Below are 22,192 nucleotides of genomic sequence, written 5' to 3'. Positions count from 1 at the left end.
CTGATGACATCACTGTGTCCTACCATGTGAATCCAGAAGAACCAGCCCATGTGGAAAAGCGAGCGTCCTGCTACTTGATGGCATCATTAGACTGTACCAGTTGCTGAGCAAATAGGACACAGCAATACGCCCACACATAATGGCTATACCATCAGTCCTCTCAATATATTACAGCAGTGCTCTATGGTCGCACGGCAGGGGAACGAGTGTGGGAGAAGTATATACATTCAGGTCCATAAATATTGGGACATAAACACAATTCTAACATTGTTGGCTCTATACACCACCACAATGGATTTGAATTGAAACGAACAAAATGTGCTTTAACTGCAGACTGTAAGCTTTAATTTGAGGGTATTTACATCCAAATCAGGTGAACGGTGTAGGAATTACAACAGTTTGCATATGTGCCTCCCACTTGTTAAGGGACCAAAAGTAATGGGACAGAATAATAATCATAAATCAACTTTCACTTTTTAATACTTGGTTGCAAATCCTTTGCAGTCAATTACAGCCTGAAGTCTGGAACACATAGACATCACCAGACTCTGGGTTTCATCCCTGGTGATGCTCTGCCAGGCCTCTACTGCAACTGTCTTCAGTTCCTGCTTGTTCTTGGGGCATTTTCCCTTCAGCAAGTGAAATGCATGCTCAATCGGATTCAGGTCAGGTGACTGACTTGGCCATTGCATAACATTCCACTTCTTTCCCTTAAAAAACTCTTTGGTTGCTTTTGCAGTATGCTTTGGGTCTTTGTCCATCTGCACTGTGAAGCGCCGTCCAATGAGTTCTGAAGCATTTGGCCGAATATGAGCAGATAATATTGCCAGAAACACTTCAGAATTCATCCTGCTGCTTTTGTCAGCAGTCACATCATCAATAAATACAAGAGAACCAGTTCCATTGGCAGCCATACATGCCCACGCCATGACACTACCACCATCATGCTTCACTGATGAGGTGGTATGCTTAGGATCATGTGCAGTTCCTTTCCTTCTCCATACTCTTCTCTACCCATCACTCTGGTACAAGTTGATCTTGGTCTCATCTGTCCATAGGATGTTGTTCTAGAACTGTGAAGGCTTTTCTAGATGTTGTTTGGCAAACTCGAATATGGCCTTCCTATTTTTGAGGCTCACTAGTGGTTTACATCTTGTAGTAAACCTTCTGTATTCACTCTGGTGAAGTCTTCTCTTGATTGTTGACTTTGACACACATACACCTACCTCCTGGAGAGTGTTCTTGATCTGGCCAACTGTTGTGAAGGGTGTTTTCTTTACCAGGGAAATAATTCTTCAGTCATCCACCAAAGTTGTTTTCCGTGGTCTTCCCGGTCTTTTGGTGTTGCTGAGCTCACTAGTGCGTTCCTTCTTTTTAAGAATGCTCCAAACAGTTGTTTTGGCCACATCTAATGTTTTTGCTATCTCTCTGATGGGTTTGTTGTGTTTTTCCAGCCTAATGATGGCTTGCTTCACTGATAGTGACAGATCTTTGGATCTCATCTTGAGAGTTGACAGCAACAGATTTCAAATGCAAATAGCACACTTGAAATGAACTCTGGACCTTTTATCTGCTCATTGTAATTGGGATAATGAGGGAATAACACACACCTGGCCATGGAACAGCTGAGAAGCCAATTGTCCCATTACTTTTGGTCCCTTAACAAGTGGGAGGAACATATGCAAACTGTTGTAAGTCCTACACCGTTCACCTGATTTGGATGTAAATACCCTAAAATTAAAGCTGACAGTCTGCAGTTAAAGCACATCGAGTTCGTTTCATTTCAAATCCATTGTGGTGGTGTATAGAACCAAAAATCTTAGAATTGTGTCGATGTCCCAATATTTATGACTGTACATATGAAGAGGCGAGTAGGAGTAATTTAGTACTGCAGTTAATAGTGCTAGAGGGTGTGACAGGCTCACTTTGACAGATAGCTTACCATGGCAGACCCTAAGGTACCACAACCCTACTATTGAAGAGGAAAGGCCAAGACAACATGTTTGGATAAGTCTCTGGGCACACTGTGTGGAAAGCTCCTGATGTATACATTAAACTCATCCCTAGACTGCATTTATACGATGGAGAGTGTCCTTATGGTCTTCAGCTAGCTGGTATCTGTCAGTGTACCCTTTTTGTTCAACTGTAAGAAAAGCTCAGCTCGCTGTACTTTTCTATATGGATGGCCAATGCAAAAAAAAAAAAAAAATGACTTCTGTAGAATGGAGACTTCCATTGGAGGTATACATAGGAAAACTTCATTTAATGTCCATTGCTAAACATCTCTCCATTCTCTTTCCTCAAATGGCGAAATAAGAGAAAAAACATAAATATCATGTGGGCTGTATGCATTCTCCGGTTTAGATAGCTGGAAGTTAGACTGTGCCCTCATTTACACAATATTGTACTTGGGAGACTGTCATCTCATTATCTGGATCTCTCGCTTTGATGATCAGCCAAAAAAATCTGCATATACATGGCTATAAAATCATGGGAGACAATATGACATTTGTAAATGAGATAAGAAAAGTAATTGATAATTTCACAATCCACAGAATGAAGAGATGGAACATTCCCCGTGTAGCAAGCAACTTTCAATGGCCCCAGATAATTCTTTCTCCCCTTCTCCAGAAATGAATTGGCATAGTGGTTAAGCTGATGATAGATACTTTACCTGTTTGGTTAAGGAATTATATGGGTTATTAAGGATGCTGCATTTTTAAGAGGACATGAGGGAGTTGCAGACGAAATGAGCCTTGATGCAGACAGACATGAGCTAAACACTTCTCCGACATTGCATTGAACTGATTTGATATGAATATTTCAAACATCATTGCACATTTCAGTAGCTGTCATTTCGCAGATGTCCCTGTAAACAGAGACTGCAGACAAATGCTTGGTAATATCCAGTAAACACATTCACTTTAGGAAAGGAGCAGCAGTCTGAAGATTCCAAAATAGAACACAAGTTAATAAGTACAAGCTTAAAGGGAAAATGTAATTGTCTCCTACATTTGAATATTCTGTACTCAGGGCCATACTGTGCAGTGTATTCATTTCTGGCACAGACTCTACCTCAGTGACAAGTCTAGAAAGGTATGAATACTGTAACTAGCAGTGGAACTGATCTAGCTGAACGAATAGGAAGTTAAGAGTGAGGAGCTGTGACTCTTAACGGACAGGAATGCCTTTTTGCCACTGTGACTCATCACACATTAGTGAGAGGATCTCCAATTGGTATTCCAGAACTAGCCCGCATATATCTAAATCCAAGTTAAGGCCTCATGCACACGGCCGTTGTTGGCTAGTGGCCGTATTGCAGCCCGCAAACAGTGGATCCGCAATATACAGGCACCGCATCACAGATGCCGACCCATTCCCTTGAATGGGTCCACAATCCGGAAGGTGCAGTGTGGAATGGAGGCATGGAACCCCATGGAAGCACTACAGAGTGCTTCCGTGGGTTTTCGGTCTGTGACTTTGCACCGCAAAAAAGTAGTGCATGCACTACTTTTTTGTGGTGTGGACCGTCGGATGCGGATTTAAGTAAATGGGTCCACGTCCAGCAGTCACATGATCGGTGCCCGTGCATTGCGGACCCCAATTTGAGGTCCGCAGCATGGGCACAGGCCAACAACGGCTCTTATTTAAGGCTTACTATGTCTCATTTCACACTGCATGAAAAAGACTTCACAGTCTAAATGTATGCTGCTTATTAAATAAACACCCTTTGCTTGAATTGGACGAGTACTGCGGCCCTTTCTACAGTTTATTTCCATTTGGATCCTGAGCGAAGACCCTTTGCTGTGTGCACCACTACAACTTGGACTATACCAGGTACCTGGATTTCCAGGAATCTTTTCTTAACCCAATTAGGGTTTTGGAGTGCCGCTTATCTCTATTGTGCAATCACACATTCAGCAATTTTGTAGACAATATTATAAGTTTATTTTTATTTCTTTAAAAGAAAAAATTGTTTGGAGCTCTGCACCAACACTAACAAACAACACTAACAGATGTGGCAGGACTCCCACCAAAAATCTGCTTAAAAGGGTTTTCTGGGAGTTTAATATTGCTAGATGCCTTATCCTCAGGTTAATTCATCAATATCTAATTTGTGTGGGTCTGACACCCGGAACCTCCACTGATTAGCTGTCTGAAGAGGCTGCGGTGCTTCTGTGAGCACTTCTGCCACTTCGCAGCTTAGCAAGCACAGAGCCCGACATGTTATAGCAGCTGTGCTCAACTGAATGAGGCTGAGCTGCAACTAGGCCAAGTGACCAATGAATGTGAGGTCATTGGCCTAGGAAGAGGTCACAGTGCTCACCGGAGCGCCTCAACCTCTTCAAACAGCTGATTGGCGGGGCAACTGGGAGTCGCAGATACCCACTGATCAGATATTGATGACCTAACCTGTAGATAGGCCATCAATCCAAGACAAATAAAGACCTCCAAGAGTGGCTAATCAGTGTTGGTGATCATACTTACCTGGTCCCAGCTGCTGGGTTCGGTCTCTGCTGCTCCCAGGCCAGCTCTTCCTCTACCTGCGGCGTTGAAAAGAACATCCGTCGACAGGGAGAAACGTGACCACTGCAGCCAATCACAGGCTTCAGCAATATGATCACCACTGTGGGTCTTTATTGGTCTTGGATAACCCCTTTAATGGCTTTTACCCCAGTGATGCTTGATGTTTAGTTTCAACCCAGCAGGTCTTCCCTATGGAGTGGGCAGGCAGAGGCTGGTGATGGAGAAAAAAAAAGCAGAACATGATTAAACATTTTTATACCATATTATACCAAGTGCAACCCCATAGACTGTGACATATGGATTCAGGATGTGGATGCATCTGTTGTGCGATGTGGCACACAGGCTTTGCAGATTTGAGAGTGGCAGGTTAATTCTGTGCACAGCTAGTCCCACTTCACCCCACAGATGTTCAGTAAAGGCAAGGGTAAGGTGTGAAAGACATAAGTAGACAGGAAGAGCCTTGAGATAAGGTTCATCCTCTTGCTGGAAGAATCCAAAGTGTATTGAGTGAGCATAAGGATAATTATGGCAGGATGAAGGTGTATTCTCACATGCAGAATTGCACCAGTAGCAGAAAAGAATGCAATAGCAATACATAAGGATTAAAGATAAGCAACCTTACCACCGACATAAAACTGATGCAAGAAGTAAAACACACGCAATGGAGAAAAGAAGACTCTTTATTCTGTTTCATCCAGACTGATATGTAAAGTGGTATCTTTCCAGCAAAAAATATAACCTTCATTGTGGACCATAAGGAAATAAAATATAATCATAAATTATATATTTACATCTGCAGGCACAATCTAAAATACACAGGTAAGTTTAATAATGAAGACATCAGCTCTTTTTGTGGAAACGTTCTTGTGCAGAGTTCGTATTGTGCTTTACCTGTACAAACCACAGACAAAGAAACAGAGATACGGGTTACAGACTGTACAGACTTTCAACATTTGGTCCTGAACCTTGACATGTAGTGCTGGTCACATCCTACGTCTCTTCCCCCGGCGGCTGGCTCCTCTACTGCTCGGCCGACGGCTAAACTGCTTCTTGAAGTCAACAAGGCAATCTGTGGCTTCTGAGATGGCTACAAAAGATCTGATCGGAGAGTCGCTGAGGTTCAGATGCTCAGAGCTAAAATGGGCGCCATGTTCTTCTCTGGGAGGGCTGGACAATGTGAATATAAAAAGAATAACTGGGACACGTGTATAATATATGAAAAGCATATGGCTATTGTCTGTTTCACATTTTCTAAAGAGGCTTCATTCCCTCGAGCCCAAAAAAGGAAACAGTGAGAGTATTACCAAAGGCTAACCACAAAGTAGGCCACTGTCCGCTACATTTTTCATTCACTTGCTATCGAGCAAAGTAATAAGCTTTTCTATACAAAATGCCAGCTACTTCATCTGTATGTTTTATTGTAAAGTTAGAGCCAAATCTAAAAAGGTGTCTGCCAAACTTGTCCACGGACTACATGGAGTCCAGGATACCATTTTTATTGCTGAAAGTAAGCTGCACTTTTTCAAACAAGGGCGTTTTAAATTTTATTTATTTTTCATAATGGATGGTCAATGGGCGACATGTTGGGGTTCTAAGGGTCCGATGCTGGGTAATAAAGAGTGCTAAACAATGATAAAACAAGTCAATTGGCAGAGACTGTACACCTGCCGATGGAAAGGGCATGTGGGTGAGATGATTGTTATGTAGGCGTTTGTTCTTCTGTCACCCGATTGGTGGGAGTGTATAAATGGGCTGACAATTGCTTGAGCAAAGTTTGTTCCCAATGAGACCCTTAAAGGGGTTGTCTCACTTCAGCAAATGGCATTTATCATGTAGAGAAAGTTAATACAAGGCACTTACTAATGTATTGTTATTGTCCATATTGCTTCCTTTCCTAGCTTGATTCATTTTTCTATCCAATTATACACTGCTCGTATCCATGGTTACGACCACCCTGCAATCCAGTGACGGTGGTCGGGCTTGCAACAGTGGGAGCATGATAAATGCCATTTGATGAAGTGAGACAACCCTTTTAAATGATTGCATATACATCTGACCCGGAATAAATGTGCTCGCTCTGCTTTTCTTATCTTCAGCTAACAGGCTTGTTTGTATATGGCAAGACTATGGCTAAACGAAGTCTTTGTATCTTGCACAGCATCGCCAGGCACTGTGCTTTTGATGACACATACCTGTATTGTCATATACATAGTACATTTCCTAGAATATTTGCCATGTAGCTATATAACCATTAATATTAGAATACTAATATTAAAATTTGGTACATTTCTCTGGAACTTGGAAAGGTGACCAAATAATGAATGTGGTCTCCAAGGAAACATTTAATGAATTCATTGAATTCAAGAAGTAACACATTTTTGGTGCAAATCTACACCTGCTCATAGCAGGCTTAGATCAGATTTTCTGAGAGTTCAACATGGTTGCACCTTTTCATTATGCAAATCACTGAAACTACCTCCTCCAGAAATGACAGTCTTAGTAAAGGAAGGCTGAGCACATCCACCAGTGACTGAATACAGTATATATTTACATCTTACAATGTCCCTGCACTACATAAAACAGCAATACACAACAGTGTTTATCCCCCTTCCTTAACAGGCCAATTTTTCAGTTTTAGCAATGGGCCTATCTAACTGCAAATACAGTATCTCACAGAAGTGAGTAGTACACCCCTCATATTTTTGTAAATACTTTATTCTATCTTTCCATGGGACAAAACAAAAGACATGACACTTTGATACAATGTAACACAGCCATTAATGTCTAAACCGCTGGCAACAAAAGTGAGTACACCCCTAAGTGAAAATGGCCAACTTGTGATTTTTATATATTGTTCCCCTAAGGCAGGGGTGGCCAACCTTACGGACACAAAGAGCCAGAAAAAAAAAAAACATATGACTACCAGGAGCCACAAGCTATACATCGCGCGGTTGTGATTTTTTTTTATATTTTAATAGTTCACACTTATTCGGGCATGGCGATATGTAATATGTTTATTTTTTATTCTTTGTAAATTTTATATGTAAAATTGTGAAAGGGAGAGATTTAAACTTTTAGGCTGGTTTCACACGGGCGTTGCGGATTGGGGCCGGATGCGTTCAGTGAAACTTGCACTATTTTGCAAGCAAGTTCAGTCAGTTTTGTCTGCGGTTGCGTTTAGTTGTTCAGTTTTTTCCACGCGGGTGCAATGCGTTTTGATGCGTTTTTCACGCGCGTGATAAAAAACTGAATGTTTACAAACAACATCTCTTAGCAACCATCAGTGAAAAACGCATCGCATCCGCACTTGCTTGCGGATGCAATGCGTTTTTCACGCAGCCCCATTCACTTCTATGGGGCCAGGGCTGCGTGAAAAACACAGAATATAGAACATGCTGCAATTTTCATGCAACGCAGAACTGATACGTGAAAAACAACGCTCATGTACACAGACCCATTGAAATGAATGGGTCAGGATTCAGTGCGGGTGCTATGCGTTCATGTCACGCATTGCACCCGCTCGTGTGAAAGGGACCTTAGAATTGTGGCTTTTTTTTTTTACTTTTTTTTTATTTATTTATTTTTATATCGACTATTAGCCCCCTTAGGGGCTAGAACCCTTGTCCTATACACCCTAATAGAGCTCTATTAGGGTGAATAGGACTTCACACTCTCCCTGCTGCCCTGTGTATAGTATACACAGCAGCAGGGAGCGTACAATGGCAGCCAGGGCTCCGATCGGAACTGCTACCAATGAAGAGGGCGGAGGGGACCCTGTGGCCACTGCCACCAATGATACTAATAATTGGGGGGGGGGGACTGCACCACCAATGGTTAAAATTTATAATACTAGGGGGGGGGGGGCGCACCGCACCACCAATGAATGTAATTAACACATTAATTCATGTATAGGAGGCAGCGGGTACCGGCGGCGGTATAACATACCCGGCCTCTCCGCGGATCGCATGCCCTGTTATTGAGGACGGGTGCCAGGTATGTGATACCGCCGCCGACACCTGCTGTCTCCTATACTTATTAATTACATTCATTGGTGGTGCAGTGGCCACAGCAGCTCCCCTTCTCCTCCCTGCTATCTCCCCATTGGTGGCAGCGGCAGCCGTGTCACAGTGGAGAGGGAGGGACTCCCTTCTTCTCCACTGTGCTAGTGAAGAGAACATGGTAGGCGCTGAGAGCGGCACATGCCATGTTCTCTATTAGGCTGCGCAGCAGCTTCCCATCTCCACTGCAAGAGCCCCACTTGAAGCGGCAAAGAGCCGCAGGTTGGCCACCCCTGCCCTAAGGTATTCATCTTGGGATTTTGGACATTTTAATTTTTTTTTATTGAAAAAAATATGCATTTGTTTGTATGTTTTATGCAGAAAAAAAAACCTGCTATAGAAACTATAGATAAAATGAATATCTACATTTTAAAAATAAAAAATGTGTGTATGCTTGTATATTTTACACACACAACTTACACTATACTATTGCTAAAACGAATCAATATATATATATAAATATAATAGATGTTTGTATGGGTGTGTGCATAGTCTTATGAAAAATAACTGTGGAGCCCCAGTTATGGGTCTTCAACACAGAGAAAGACAGATATCCTTCAAAGGAAGGAAAACCAAGCAAAGGAGTGTCTTTATTACAGAGATCACCAGATCCACCATATTAAGTGGCCCCTATGTCAAGATCCCGCTCTTTTACAAGCTTTAAGGATGTGACTGGGAAGACCTAAGCCGGTTATCCATCCACAGACAGCTGTTTCGGGGTGTTGCCCCTCATCAGTGTGGAGTAGGATTCTGGCTAACCAGGAGCAATGCCTTGGAGACTACTCAAACAAAACAATAGCTGATCTTAAGGAGACCAGCTAAAGAAAACACAGTGGAGCCTCATTTAAGAGTCTCAACACAGCAATCCAAAGTGCAAAGCTCCCTGGGAAATAGTAATATGCAAAATAACTGTGGAGCCCCAGTTATGGGTCTTCAACACAGAGAAAGCCAGATATCCTTCAAAGGAAGGAAAACCAAGCAAAGGAGTGTCTCCATTACAGAGATCACCAGATCCACCATATTAAGTGGCCCCTATGTCAAGATCCCGCTCTTTTACAAGCTTTAAGGATGTGACGGGGAATCCTACTCCACACTGATGAGGGGCAACACCCCGAAACAGCTGTCTGTGGATGGATAACCGGCTTAGGTCTTCCCCGTTACATCCTTAAAGCTTGTAAAAGAGCGGGATCTTGACATAGGGGCCACTTAATATGGTGGATCTGGTGATCTCTGTAATGGAGACACTCCTTTGCTTGGTTTTCCTTCCTTTGAAGGATATCTGGCTTTCTCTGTGTTGAAGACTTATAACTGGGGCTCCACAGTTATTTTGCATATTACTATTTCCCAGGGAGCTTTGCACTTTGGATTGCTGTGTTGAGACTCTTAAATGAGGCTCCACTGTGTTTTCTTTAGCTGGTCTCCTTTCAGATGTGACCTGAAAAACTGGCGTCCCATCTCTCTCCTGAACGTGCACTACAAGATCCTCGCAAAGGTGCTAGCCAACCGGCTGAAGGTAGTCATCGGCAGAATCGTCCACCCGGATCAGACCTGCGGCATTCCTGGCCGCAGGATCGCAGACAGCCTCGCTCTCATGAGAGACACGGTACAATATATCAAGGACTGCCGTGTACATGCGGCCCTGGTCAGCCTTGACCAGGAGAAGGCCTTTGACCGAGTGTCTCATGAATTCATGGGCAGGGCTTTGCGCAAGCTGGGTCTAGGCAGGAGGTTCTGTTCGTTTGTTGACCTGATGTATTTCGACATTTGCAGCACGGTGTTGGTGAACGGCTGGAAGACTGACCCCTTTTCAGTGCGCTCCGGGGTCAGACAAGGATGCCCCCTTTCACCTCTCCTTTTTGTTTGTGTTCTAGAATCCTTCGCGGAGTCTGTCCGGCAGAATGGAGAGATCAGAGGGATCACCGCACCAGGACCTGGACACTTCGAGGTCAAGTGCTCGCTGTACATGGACGACGTGACCGTCTTCTGCGCTGACCGGCGCTCGGTGACTGCACTCGTCCAGACCTGCGAGGAGTTCGGACAAGCTTCAGGGGCCAAAGTCAACTGCGGCAAGTCAGAAGCCATGCTCTTCGGAGACTGGCAACTGGCCTCTTCTGCCCCCTTCCCATTTACCATCAAATCGGGCTTCATCAAAATTCTGGGAGTCTGGTTCGGGAAGGAAGGCGCAGCCCTCATGTCTTGGGAAGAACGCTTGGCCAAAGTCAATCAAAGAATCGGACTGTGGAGCCTCAGACACCTCACAATTGAAGGCAAAGCACTCGTCCTGCGAAATGAAGTTTTGCCTGTGCTCCAATACACCGCACAGGCATGTCCCCCTCTTGCTACCGTTTCCAGGGCAATCACCAGGACAGTGTTTCGCTTCATCTGGGGATCTAAGATGGACAGAGTGAAGCGAGCCATCATGTACAAAGAGCCACGCAAGGGCGGAAAGGGCATACCGGACCTGCCCACCTTACTGCGGATCGCCTTTGTTTGTGACAGCATTCGTCGGACTCTGAGAACTGCCAACGGCTCTGCGGGCAAGGCTGTGTCTCGCTTTTTCCTCCTGCCCCTCTGGAGGGGTCTGGGCTGGGACAAGTGGGACAGCTCCATCCCTTACAACTGGCACGCTCCTTGGTTCTACGAGACGTCGTCAGGTTTGTGAGGGAACATTAGCTGGAGGGCCTCAAACCCGACTTTTGGAAGCCAAAAACTATCCACAAACTCATCAGAGCAAAGGATGTGGTGGAGTCAATTCCAGGGATCCACGACGACAACGCAGAGACAGTTTGGACTAATGTGTCGTCAGACAGGTTAAACAACGGGCATAAGGACTTGTCATGGATGGCCATACAGGGAGGACTGCCAATTCGGTCATTCATGCACGCCCGCAACCTGTGCAAAACCCGGTACTGCCCCAGGTGCCCCTTCGTGGAGGAAACATCGTACCACCTGTTTTGGGAGTGCCGCTTTGCGCAGGGCCTGTTGGATGCCCTGGAACATGAACTCAAAGACTCTGTGCCCAGGAACAGCCTGCAATACACTTCGGTGCTGTATGGACTATTTCCTGGGACTCGTACTGTTGGAGCCATCCAGGAGGCCTGGCACCTTATGAACTGTTTTAAGGACGCTATTTGGTTTGCTAGGAACCGGCTCATTTTCAGGAGGGAGAACAAGTCAGTCCTGGACTGCCGCAGACTTATCCATAGTCTGCTGCAGGATTACAACATCTTGGACGTCGACGAAGAAGAAGAGGACTAAACCCCTCTCTAGGGGTGGGCGATATAGGCGATATGCGATATAAATTTGTGCCACAATATGGATTTTGTGCCTATCGCCTATATCGCCGGACTGCGATATGACCACAGAGCGGTAGTGAATGATCGCGCTCTTGGCGCGCACCATGTTCTCCTGGGCTGGCACAGTGGAGAAGGAGGGAGTCCCTCCCTCCCCACTGTGCGCGGCTGCCGCTGGCCACCAATAAGAACAGAGTAGGAGGAGGAGGAGGGGAGGGACTGTGGCCACTGCGCCACCAATGAATCGCTGAATACCAACGTAGCATTCATGTGCCGGCCATATCCCGGCCCCTATGACTGCACGCTGCGATCCGCCGCAATTAACCCCTCAGTTGAGGGGTTAATTCGCGCGGATCACAGCGTCCTGTCAGAGGTCGGGTGCCGGGAATTTTCTTCAGTCTCTGCATGGGTGGCAGTGGGCAGTTCCGATCGGAGTCCCAGCAGTGTAATGCTGGGGCTCCGATTGGTTACCATGGCAGCCCGGAGTCACGCTACTGAAGTCCTGGCTGCCATGGTATGTTAGTGAGCAGCATTATACTCACATGCGCCGTGGCCGCCGGTCGCTCCTTCTTCTGTCTGTGCGGCGCATTGCTAATGCTTATAGCATTAGCAATGCACCGCACAGACCTATGAGAAGAAGGAGCACGTGAGTATAATGCTGCTCACTAACATAACATGGCAGCCAGGACTTCAGTAGCGTCCTGGCTGCCATGGTAACCGATCGGAGCCCCAGCATTACACTGCTGGGACTCCGATCGGAACTGCCCACTGCCACCAATGATGGGGGGGGGGAGGGGGACCCTGTGGCCACTGCCACCAATGATTAATACTGGGGAGGGAGGGTTTGAGTTACCAGAGGGGGCTGATAAGAGGGAGATGCTGGGGGGCACATAAGAGGCTGGGGGGCGGATCAGAGGCTGGGGGGCACATGAGTGGCTGGGGGGCACATGAGTGGCTGGGGGGCACATGAGAGGCTGGCTGCCATGGTCAGCTCCCTGCTGTTGTGTGCACAAAGCACAGGGCAGCAGGGAGAGTGTAAAGTCCTATTCACCCTAATAGAGCTCTATTAGGGTGAATATGACAAGGGTTCTAGCCCTTAAGAAGGCTAATAGTTATTAAATAAAAAGTAAAAAAAAAAAAAAAAAGTTTAAACACCCCCCCCCCCCCAAATATAGAAAACAATATATTGCGATATATATAGCATATCGCACATGCTTAAAATCATATCGCATTATAGATTTTTGGCCATATCGCCCACCCCTACCACTCTCCTTCCCCCTCTCCCCCCGTTTGTTTTTGTCTTCTCAATAAAGCTAAGGACATGTGATTCCCCCTCCCTACCCCCTCCTTCCCTACTCCCCTCCCTCATCACTGTCTAAATCAGGGGTGGGCAATTATTTTTTCGATGGGGCCACATGAGAAACTGAAAATATTTTGGAGGGCCGGGCCAAAAGGCTAAACTCAATACTGCATAAAATCAATTGTATTTCTTTATAAAAAGCAGTAAATATCATTGTTGGACAACTGGTACGAGTACTTGTTATAGTTAAACAATGAAAAAGTGAGGTTGCCTTACAAGAAAAAAATTTAAATTTATTAAACAAAATTTCCCAAAACAATGAACATTTTTCACTATTTGTGACTCATATTAGTGAAAGCCATTGTCCCCCTGTGAATCCAGCCATTGTCCCCTGTGAATCCAGCCATTGTCCCCCTGTGAATCCAGCCATTGTCCCCCTGTGAATCCAGCCATTGTCCCCCTGTGAATCCAGCCATTGTCCCCCTGTGAATCCAGCCATTGTCCCCCTGTGAATCCAGCCATTGTCCCCCTGTGAATCCAGCCATTGTCCCCCTGTGAATCCAGCCATTGTCCCCCTGTGAATCCAGCCATTGTCCCACTGTGAATCCAGCCATTGTCCCACTGTGAATCCAGCCATTGTCCCACTGTGAATCCAGCCATTGTCCCCTGTGAATCCAGCCATTGTCCCCCTGTGAATCCAGCCATTGTCCAATGTGAATCCAGCCATTGTCCAATGTGAATCCAGCCATTGTCCCCTGTGAATCCAGCCATTGTCCCCTGTGAATCCAGCCATTGTCCCCTTGTGTACAGAACACCCCCCCGGCCCCCCCATCATATACAGAACACCCCCCCGGCGCCCCCATCATATACAGAACACCCCCCCCCCTTACAATAGTACACACCCCTCCCCCCCCCCACTTGCCTTTAGAAACGTAATGCTCAGAGATGATCAGCCATGTGTTAGTCACACTGACTACACACAGCACAGGGGGAGGCGGCCGCAGCTTCATGCTTGTCGGCTCTGTGACTGTCAGTGTCAGACAGTCACAGCCGATACTATGAGAGCCGCGGGCGCTGCGCTGTTACAGAGAAGGGAATAATTGCGGCCGGCCGGGTCCCGGGTACGGCTCGCACGAGGCACCCCCCCCCCTGCTGTGTCTTACCTAGACAGTACTGCCGCTGACGCTGCCTCCCTGCCACCGCGCCATGCCACACGCAGCACGCCGAGTCGGAAGTCCTCTTCATTCGCGGAGGAGGGGTATCGTTGCTTGGCACGCCTCTGGCTCCGCCCGGGGGCCGGATTAAAAGGTCCGCCGGGCCGTATACGGCCCGCGGGCCGTAGTTTGCCCAGGTCTGGTCTAAATGGTTTGTTGGAAGGTTTTGTGATTGAATAGGTATGCTAGTGTAGCATGCATTGCGATGTATAGTGTAGGTTAGCCTGTGCGTTACATAACAATGCCATGCTCGCAAAGACGATTGTAAGTAATTTATTAAGTGCTGACTCGTGGCGTGTGCTGCGTCACAGTACAAAAGTATGTATGTACTGTATGACGACTGATTGTAATAAAGGTGTTTCAATAAAAAATTTATTTTTATATAATTTTTTTACATTTATTAGTTATTTTAAACATTTTATTTACTTATTTTTTACGTGAATTAACCCCTTCCTGCCACAGTCAAGGCAGGAAGGGGTTAGTTCACAGCCTGCAGGCTGACAGTTCATTTTACAGCGAGCAGGTGATAAGAAAAAGCGCTCCCTGACGGCTTTTAGATTTTACAATGTGGTAGATGCTTGTAGTGCAGAGGTTATGCAAACCTGGAATATCCACCCACAATGCCTGGGCCCCTCATACAGAGAATACTTACCTGGTCCCTGATGCCTGTGTCCTTCTGGATTCCACCACGGCCGTCGCTGCATCTCCTCGTTGTGCAGATTACAACATCCATTGATGGAAGGGTTCAACCAATCGTAGGCTGTGCCGCTGACCTGCTCTCCCTATTGTGATCTGCACAATGGGGAGATGCAGTGACGTCCGTGGAGGGATCCAGAAGGATACAGGCGCCAGGGACCAGGTAAGTATTCTTGGTTTGGATAACCTCTTTGATCACTTAGCGACCACCCATACGGCTTTTTACGGCGGTTAATAAGGGGCCTTAGGCTGGGCAGCCGATCCGGGCTGTTTAACACTTTACATGCCGCAGGCAATGGTGCCTGCCGCATGTAAAGTGCTGACAGAGAGAGCGGATTCCTTCTGTCTCCCATCAGCACCCCACAAATGTGATCGCAGGGTGCCGATGTGTGTGAAGGCTGCCTGGGGTCTGATGTAGGCCCCAGACCAGCCTTGATTAATTTCCAGCAGGCTGCACCTCTCTGGCGCAGCCTGCTTGTCATTTTCTGAATAGCATTGCCATTAAAATGCAATGCACTATAGGGATAGTGCATTGTATTTTAAAAGCAATCAAAAAGCTTGTGGGACTATTAAGTGGTAAAAAAAAAAAAAAAATAAACTAATGTATTCAATAAAAAAAATCCCATTAAAAATTTACGCTTTTTTTTCTAATGAAAATACGCTTTTCAAAGAAAAAAAATGTAAAATGAAAAAAATCTTTCCCATATGTTTGGTATTGCTGCGTCCGGAACGACCCGGACTACATAAATATCACGTAAATTATCCCCCACGCTGAACGCCGTAAAAAAAAAAAAGACAGAATTGCTAATTTATTCTTAATTGCCACCGAAAAAATTTAATAACAAGTGATCAAAAAGCGCCGTTTACTCCAAAATGATACCAATGAAAAATACAAGTCGTCCCCCAAAAATTAAGCACTCACACAACTCCATATAAAGAATAATAAAGTTATGGGTCTTGGGAAGTGGCGATGCAAAAAAAAAAATTATAAAAAAAAAAAAAGGGGGTTTTATTTTAAAAAAAAAGCTGTAAAATGTAAAAAAAATATATGTATTTGCTATCACTGTAATCGTACTAACCCAGAGAATAAAGATATCATGCTATTTATATGGAAAATTGAACGCCGTAATTTTTTTTACAGAAAAACGCAGTGGCAGTATTGCTGTTTTTCCATCTCCCTTCCAGAAAGAGTTAATAAAAGTTAATCAGAAAGTTATGTGTACTCCAAAATGGCGCCATTAAAAACTACAACTTGTCCTGCAAAAAAACAAGCCCTCATAAAGCTATACAGAGGGAAAAATAAAAAAAGTGATAGCTTTTGGAACGCGACGATGAAAAAAGGAAGACAAAACGCTTGGTCAGTAAGGCCCAAAACAGCCTGGTCCCTAAGGGGTTAAGCAATAATCCCTCTATCTGATAGGCTGTTAACAGAAGTACAGCTGAAACAACTTATATTTAGGGAGCTAAACAGGAGAAATACAGACATGTCCAAACTTTTTATAACAGCAAAAACAATATATGTATAAGGCCTCATGCACACGGCCGTGTTCCGCGGTAACCCGGCCGGGATTCCTTCTGACAACAGGAGCGCACGGAGTCATTGGTTGCTATGACGCCGTGCGCTTCATGCCGCCGCTGCTGTACAGTGATGCACTCGTATAGATCATACGAGTGTATCACTGTACAGCAGCGGCGGCATGAAGCGCACGGCGTCATAGCAACCAATGATGCCGTGCGCTCCTGCTGTCAGAAGGAATCCCGGCCGGGTTACCACGGACCGCTCTAGGCCGCGGAACACGGCCGTGTGCATGAGACCTAATCCTGTAGCTATCACCGTCCGTTCAGGGTTGAAGCCCCACTACTCCAAATCATTGCAATTCCCACCATGTAGATAAACTGATTAAAACACATGGCTTCCTCCTCCTGGTAAGAAGCAAACAGCAACGAGTCTGTAAAGATGTTGCAGAGCGCATGGGTCAATCCAGTAACCACCAATGCTTTCACCTCAAGCTGTAAGAAGCAGGCACAAAACGGAGCAGAAGGACAGATAAAAAGGGCACTTAAAAAAGTGTTAAAAATATAACATTATAATACACATTAAAGTCTGCAACTAGAAGAACCCAGAAGGGGGCTAAACCTAGGTTGGGGGGAAAGAATGTCCTGGTTTTAATGTGTACGATAAGCATGTTTTTAACACGGTATATGAACTAAGGGCGATAGCTACAGAATTTCTTAGTAATAAAGTACAGTAAAGAAACCATTTACATGCTACAATTCAACCATGGCACAGAAACCATAATGACTATTTGTATGCAGGATCAATTGTGATAGGACTTACCTCAGGTGGGAGGGTTCTGGAGCATTACCGTTTGTTTCTGTAATGAAAAACAAAAGCTAGAAGGTTACCAACGTCGTATAGGGGACATACACCAAATCAAGTACATACAAAGGGGGACATTTATTAAGAAAAACTTAAAGGGACACTGACAGGGCCAAAAAGCATATTAAGGTATATATATGACCGTACAGGTCTTATAAAGTGTATAAGAACCATGTAAGTATCCCCCCTGTCCACCTTATAACTACAGTAATGTGAAGTTTTATAACCTGCTGGAATCGGGTTCAATCTGCCCAAGGGGTGGTGCTTCACCTCAGCTTGCGCCCAGCCAGCCTCGCCGCAACTGCCGTTTGAAGCGCCGCCCAGCTCATCAATATTCACTTCGCTGGGCGGCTACTAGTGTCCCCGGCTATCTTCAGCGCATGCGCCCGGCAGCCTCACTGGCCGGGATCGCATCGCGCCTGCGCACAGTCTCATTCTCAGAGGCAGCCTCTGAGAATGAGACTGTGCGCAGGCGCGATGCGATCCCGGCCAGTGAGGGTGCCGGGCGCATGCGCTGAAGATAGCCGGGGACACTAGTAGCCGCCCAGCGCCGTGAATATTGATGAGCTGGGCGGCGCTTCAAACGGCAGTTGCGGCGAGGCTGGCTGGGCGCAATCTGAGGTGAAGCACCGCCCCTTGGGCAGATTGAACCCGATTCCAGCAGGTTATAAAACTTCACATTACTGTAGTTATAAGGTGGACAGGGGGGATACTTACATGATTCTTATACACTTTATAAGACCTGTACGGTCATATATATACCTTAATATGCTTTTTGGCCCTGTCAGTGTCCCTTTAAGTCCCTCTGTGCTGCTGGTGGAAGCAAAGTTATGTAGAAGCACAGGCGCCTAGGCGTTTGGCGCTTCCTTCAGTAAGCCATGCGACAGACTTAAATCTACACCCTTTCTGGCGTAGATGTACGCCATTTTCCACGCCAAAAACTGGCGTGGAAAATCATAAATGAGATGGGCCTCTCGGCCCGCCCACCAGCTTCACCATCATGCCCCCTTTTCTCACCACTTCGAAAAATGCTGTGAGCAGGGAAAAGTGACAGATTGTGCCACAAAATGGCATGCAACAAAATGTTAATAAATATCCCCCTAAGACTCTTTTCTCCTACACTAATGGGACGCCATAAGTGCTGGTTTATTAAGTGTTCTGCAGTATCAAATGGCTCTAGAAATGCACATAGAAGCTCTAAGGAAGACTCAAAATGCTACTATACAATATTCGATTATACTCAGAATTATTGCTGCTTTTCCCAAACATGGAATACTAATATATCTAAGTATATAAAAACAATCTTTATTAAATTAATTACAAGTATACATGATAAGACAATTTGGCAGAGATAGACATGATGTAAAACTAGATACAGACAAAATATGACTGAGACGCCCCTTAGCAAGGTAAGTCGCCTGAAGAATCAATGTTGGAGTATATCCTACAAAACCCCCCGATACTGCTACTGCTATTTATAGTGGCAAAGATGCACAACTGGTAGGTATTAAATAAATTGATGATCAATCGTCTATAGGAGGTCACAGACCCTAATGCAGTGCCATATACACTCACCTAAAGAATTATTAGGAACACCATACTAATACGGTGTTGGACCCCCTTTTGCCTTCAGAACTGCCTTAATTCTACGTGGCATTGATTCAACAAGGTGCTGATAGCATTCTTTAGAAATGTTGGCCCATATTGATAGGATAGCATCTTGCAGTTGATGGAGATTTGAGGGATGCACATCCAAGGCACGAAGCTCCCGTTCCACCACATCCCAAAGATGCTTTATTGGGTTGAGATCTGGTGACTGTGGGGGCCATTTTAGTACAGTGAACTCATTGTCATGTTCAAGAAACCAATTTGAAATGATTCGAGCTTTGTGACATGGTGCATTATCCTGCTGGAAGTAGCCATCAGAGGATGGGTACATGGTGGTCATGAAGGGATGGACATGGTCAGAAACAATGCTCAGGTAGCCCGTGGCATTTAAACGATGCCCAATTGGCACTAATGGGCCTAAAGTGTGCCCAGAAAACATCCCCCACATCATTACACCATCACCACCAGCCTGCACAGTGGTAACAAGGGATGATGGATACATGTTCTCATTCTGTTTACGCCAAATTCGGACTCTACCATTTGAATGTCTCAACAGAAATCGAGACTCATCAGACCAGGCAACATTTTTCCAGTCTTCAACAGTCCAATTTTGGTGAGCTCATGCAAATTGTAGCCTCTTTTTCCTATTTGTAGTGGAGATGAGTGGTACCTGGTGGGGTCTTCTGCTGTTGTAGCCCATCCGCCTCAAGGTTGTGCGTGTTGTGGCTTCACAAATGCTTTGCTGCATACCTCGGTTGTAACGAGTGGTTATTTCAGTCAACGTTGCTCTTCTATAAGCTTGAATCAGTCGGCCCATTCTCCTCTGGCCTCTAGCATCCACAAGGCATTTTTGCCCACAGGACTGCCGCATACTGGATGTTTTTCCCTTTTCACACCATTCTTTGTAAACCCTAGAAATGGTTGTGCGTGAAAATCCCAGTAACTGAGCAGATTGTGAAAAACTCAGACTGGCCCGTCTGGCACCAAAAACCATGCCATGCTCAAAATTGCTTAAATCACCTTTCTTTCCCATTCTGACATTCAGTTTGGAGTTCAGGAGATTGTCTTGACCAGGACCTCACCCCTAAATGCATTGAAGAAACTGCCATGTGATTGGTTGACTAGATAATTGCATTAATGAGAAATAGAACAGGTGTTCCTAATAATTCTTTAGGTGAGTGTAGTACACAAGTGATATCAAATGTTGTTTTGCAGACTCAGTGTGACACCTCCTTAATCCATCACAATCTCCAGTACATAATTGTAACTGAACAATGGTGCAGAGAGTGCAATTCAACAAATAAATCACCCCACATAGACTCATGTAGCCTTGGTTTAAGAATATCTTCTCAGCTATAATCACATAAATAGTCTCTAACATAAGTCGCTGCTAGGATGACGCCTCAATCATCTGACACCTCCACGCGCGTTTCGCTCCTCAAAGCTTCGTCAGGAGGTAATGTCAGTGATAAAATGGGGGTATATATAGTGGGAGAGCAGGATAATGTATTGAATCACCTAGTGTGCGCTGATATTGCCGCAAATCCTCCATGATGTGCGGCCTCCTCGTTCGGCGCTTCTATGTCACCACGCCACGCAAGGATACGCAGCGCAATGACATGTGATGAAGCATGTCCCAGCTGAGGTCGCACAGCGCATGCGTCGGATCGCGCCCTAGCGCACACCCGTGACCAAGATCTTAAAGGGGAAAAGGTGCTGCACTGACATAAAGACAACAGATGCCATGAACTTCTAAGTATTAGCCCACAGAACAATATATAAGATTTAGGGGCCTATATTACTCATATACTGATTGCTAAAACCACAATATTCACCGAAACCATGAAATAGTTACATGTTGACTACACTCACTAATAATATGGACCTATATGTATAATGTGAATACACCAATTTAGGCTACTTTCACACTTGTTAAAGTTCAGATAGCCATACGGCTAATGGGTTCCCGTTTAAGGTCTATTTTAAAATATAACATTTATTGAATATTCATTTAAAATTAACGGGAAAAAGAAAAGAAAAGTATTTAAAAGTTCAAATGCTCTGGTGCTTGATAACAGTAGCTGCTCTATTTTCCTATGTCCACTGCTTGTATGACATTCTCAATCTTTGATATATATACAACTCTATCCTGAGGAGTTAATCTAACTGAATTTCCCTGCTTCAGTTAGGCAGGAGTATGGCGAGATAGATCACTATCAGTCCCGCATCATAATGGATAGAGTATATGTAACTCTATCCCTTGTTCCTCTTAAGGATAGATTGTAACTATTTGTCACGTGACAAATAGTTACAATCTATCCTTAAGAGGAACAAGGGATAGAGTTACATATACTCTATCCATTATGATGCGGGACTGATAGTGATCTATCTCGCCATACTCCTGCCTAACTGAAGCAGGGAAATTCAGTTAGATTAACTCCTCAGGATAGAGTTGTATATATATCAAAGATTGAGAATGTCATACAAGCAGTGGACATAGGAAAATAGAGCAGCTACTGTTATCAAGCACCAGAGCATTTGAACTTTTAAATACTTTTCTTTTCTTTTTCCCGTTAATTTTAAATGAATATTCAATAAATGTTATATTTTAAAATAGACCTTAAACGGGAACCCATTAGCCGTATGGCTATCTGAACTTTAATAATTTAAATCCCGGGTCCGAAGGGTCCCTGAAAGGAAACTTTCACACTTGCATTCGGGGTTCCGCTTGTGAGTTCCGTCTGAAGGCTCTCACAAGCGTCCCCGAACGGATCCGTACAGCCCCAATGCATTCTGAGTGGATAAGGATCCGCTCAGAATGCATCAGTATTGCTCCGTTTCACTCTGCAGGCAGACACCCGAACGCAGCTTGCAGCGTTCAGGTGTCCGCCTGGCCATGCGGAGCCAAACGGATCCGTCCAGACTTACAATGTAAGTCAATGGGGACGGATCCGTTTGTCCTGGCTCCGCTTTGACACGGATCCGTTCGAAACCGTTCACGTCTCTGCGCATGCCCAGTAACTTCCTGTCCCTCCCCTAATCGTCGGCCATTTTGGATTATCGACTTGGTGAAGACGGGTAAGTATATGAAGTTTTGTCTGTTTGTCTATCTTTCT

The 22,192-nt window shown here is 45.1% G+C and overlaps 1 protein-coding gene across 1 annotated transcript in view; it reads right to left on the bottom strand.

Moving 5' to 3' along the window:
* Window positions 1–5,383: 5,383 nt before the first annotated feature.
* The window catches only part of UIMC1 (ubiquitin interaction motif containing 1), a 177,273-nt gene continuing 160,464 nt past the window's right edge, over window positions 5,384–22,192 (bottom strand). The window contains exons 13-14 of the mRNA XM_040406660.1: window positions 17,427–17,463; window positions 5,384–5,694 (exon numbers count right to left, since the gene is read on the bottom strand). Of these exons, the coding sequence (XP_040262594.1) occupies window positions 5,511–5,694; window positions 17,427–17,463 (221 nt within the window). The 3' untranslated portion in view covers window positions 5,384–5,510. The remainder of the gene's footprint in view (window positions 5,695–17,426; window positions 17,464–22,192) is intronic.

Source organism: Bufo bufo, chromosome 1 (genome assembly GCF_905171765.1).
Source record: "Bufo bufo chromosome 1, aBufBuf1.1, whole genome shotgun sequence".
Classification (NCBI taxonomy): Eukaryota; Metazoa; Chordata; class Amphibia; order Anura; family Bufonidae; genus Bufo; species Bufo bufo.
Note: the sequence above shows the minus strand (reverse complement) of the source record. Positions and strands in the feature narration are given on the sequence as shown.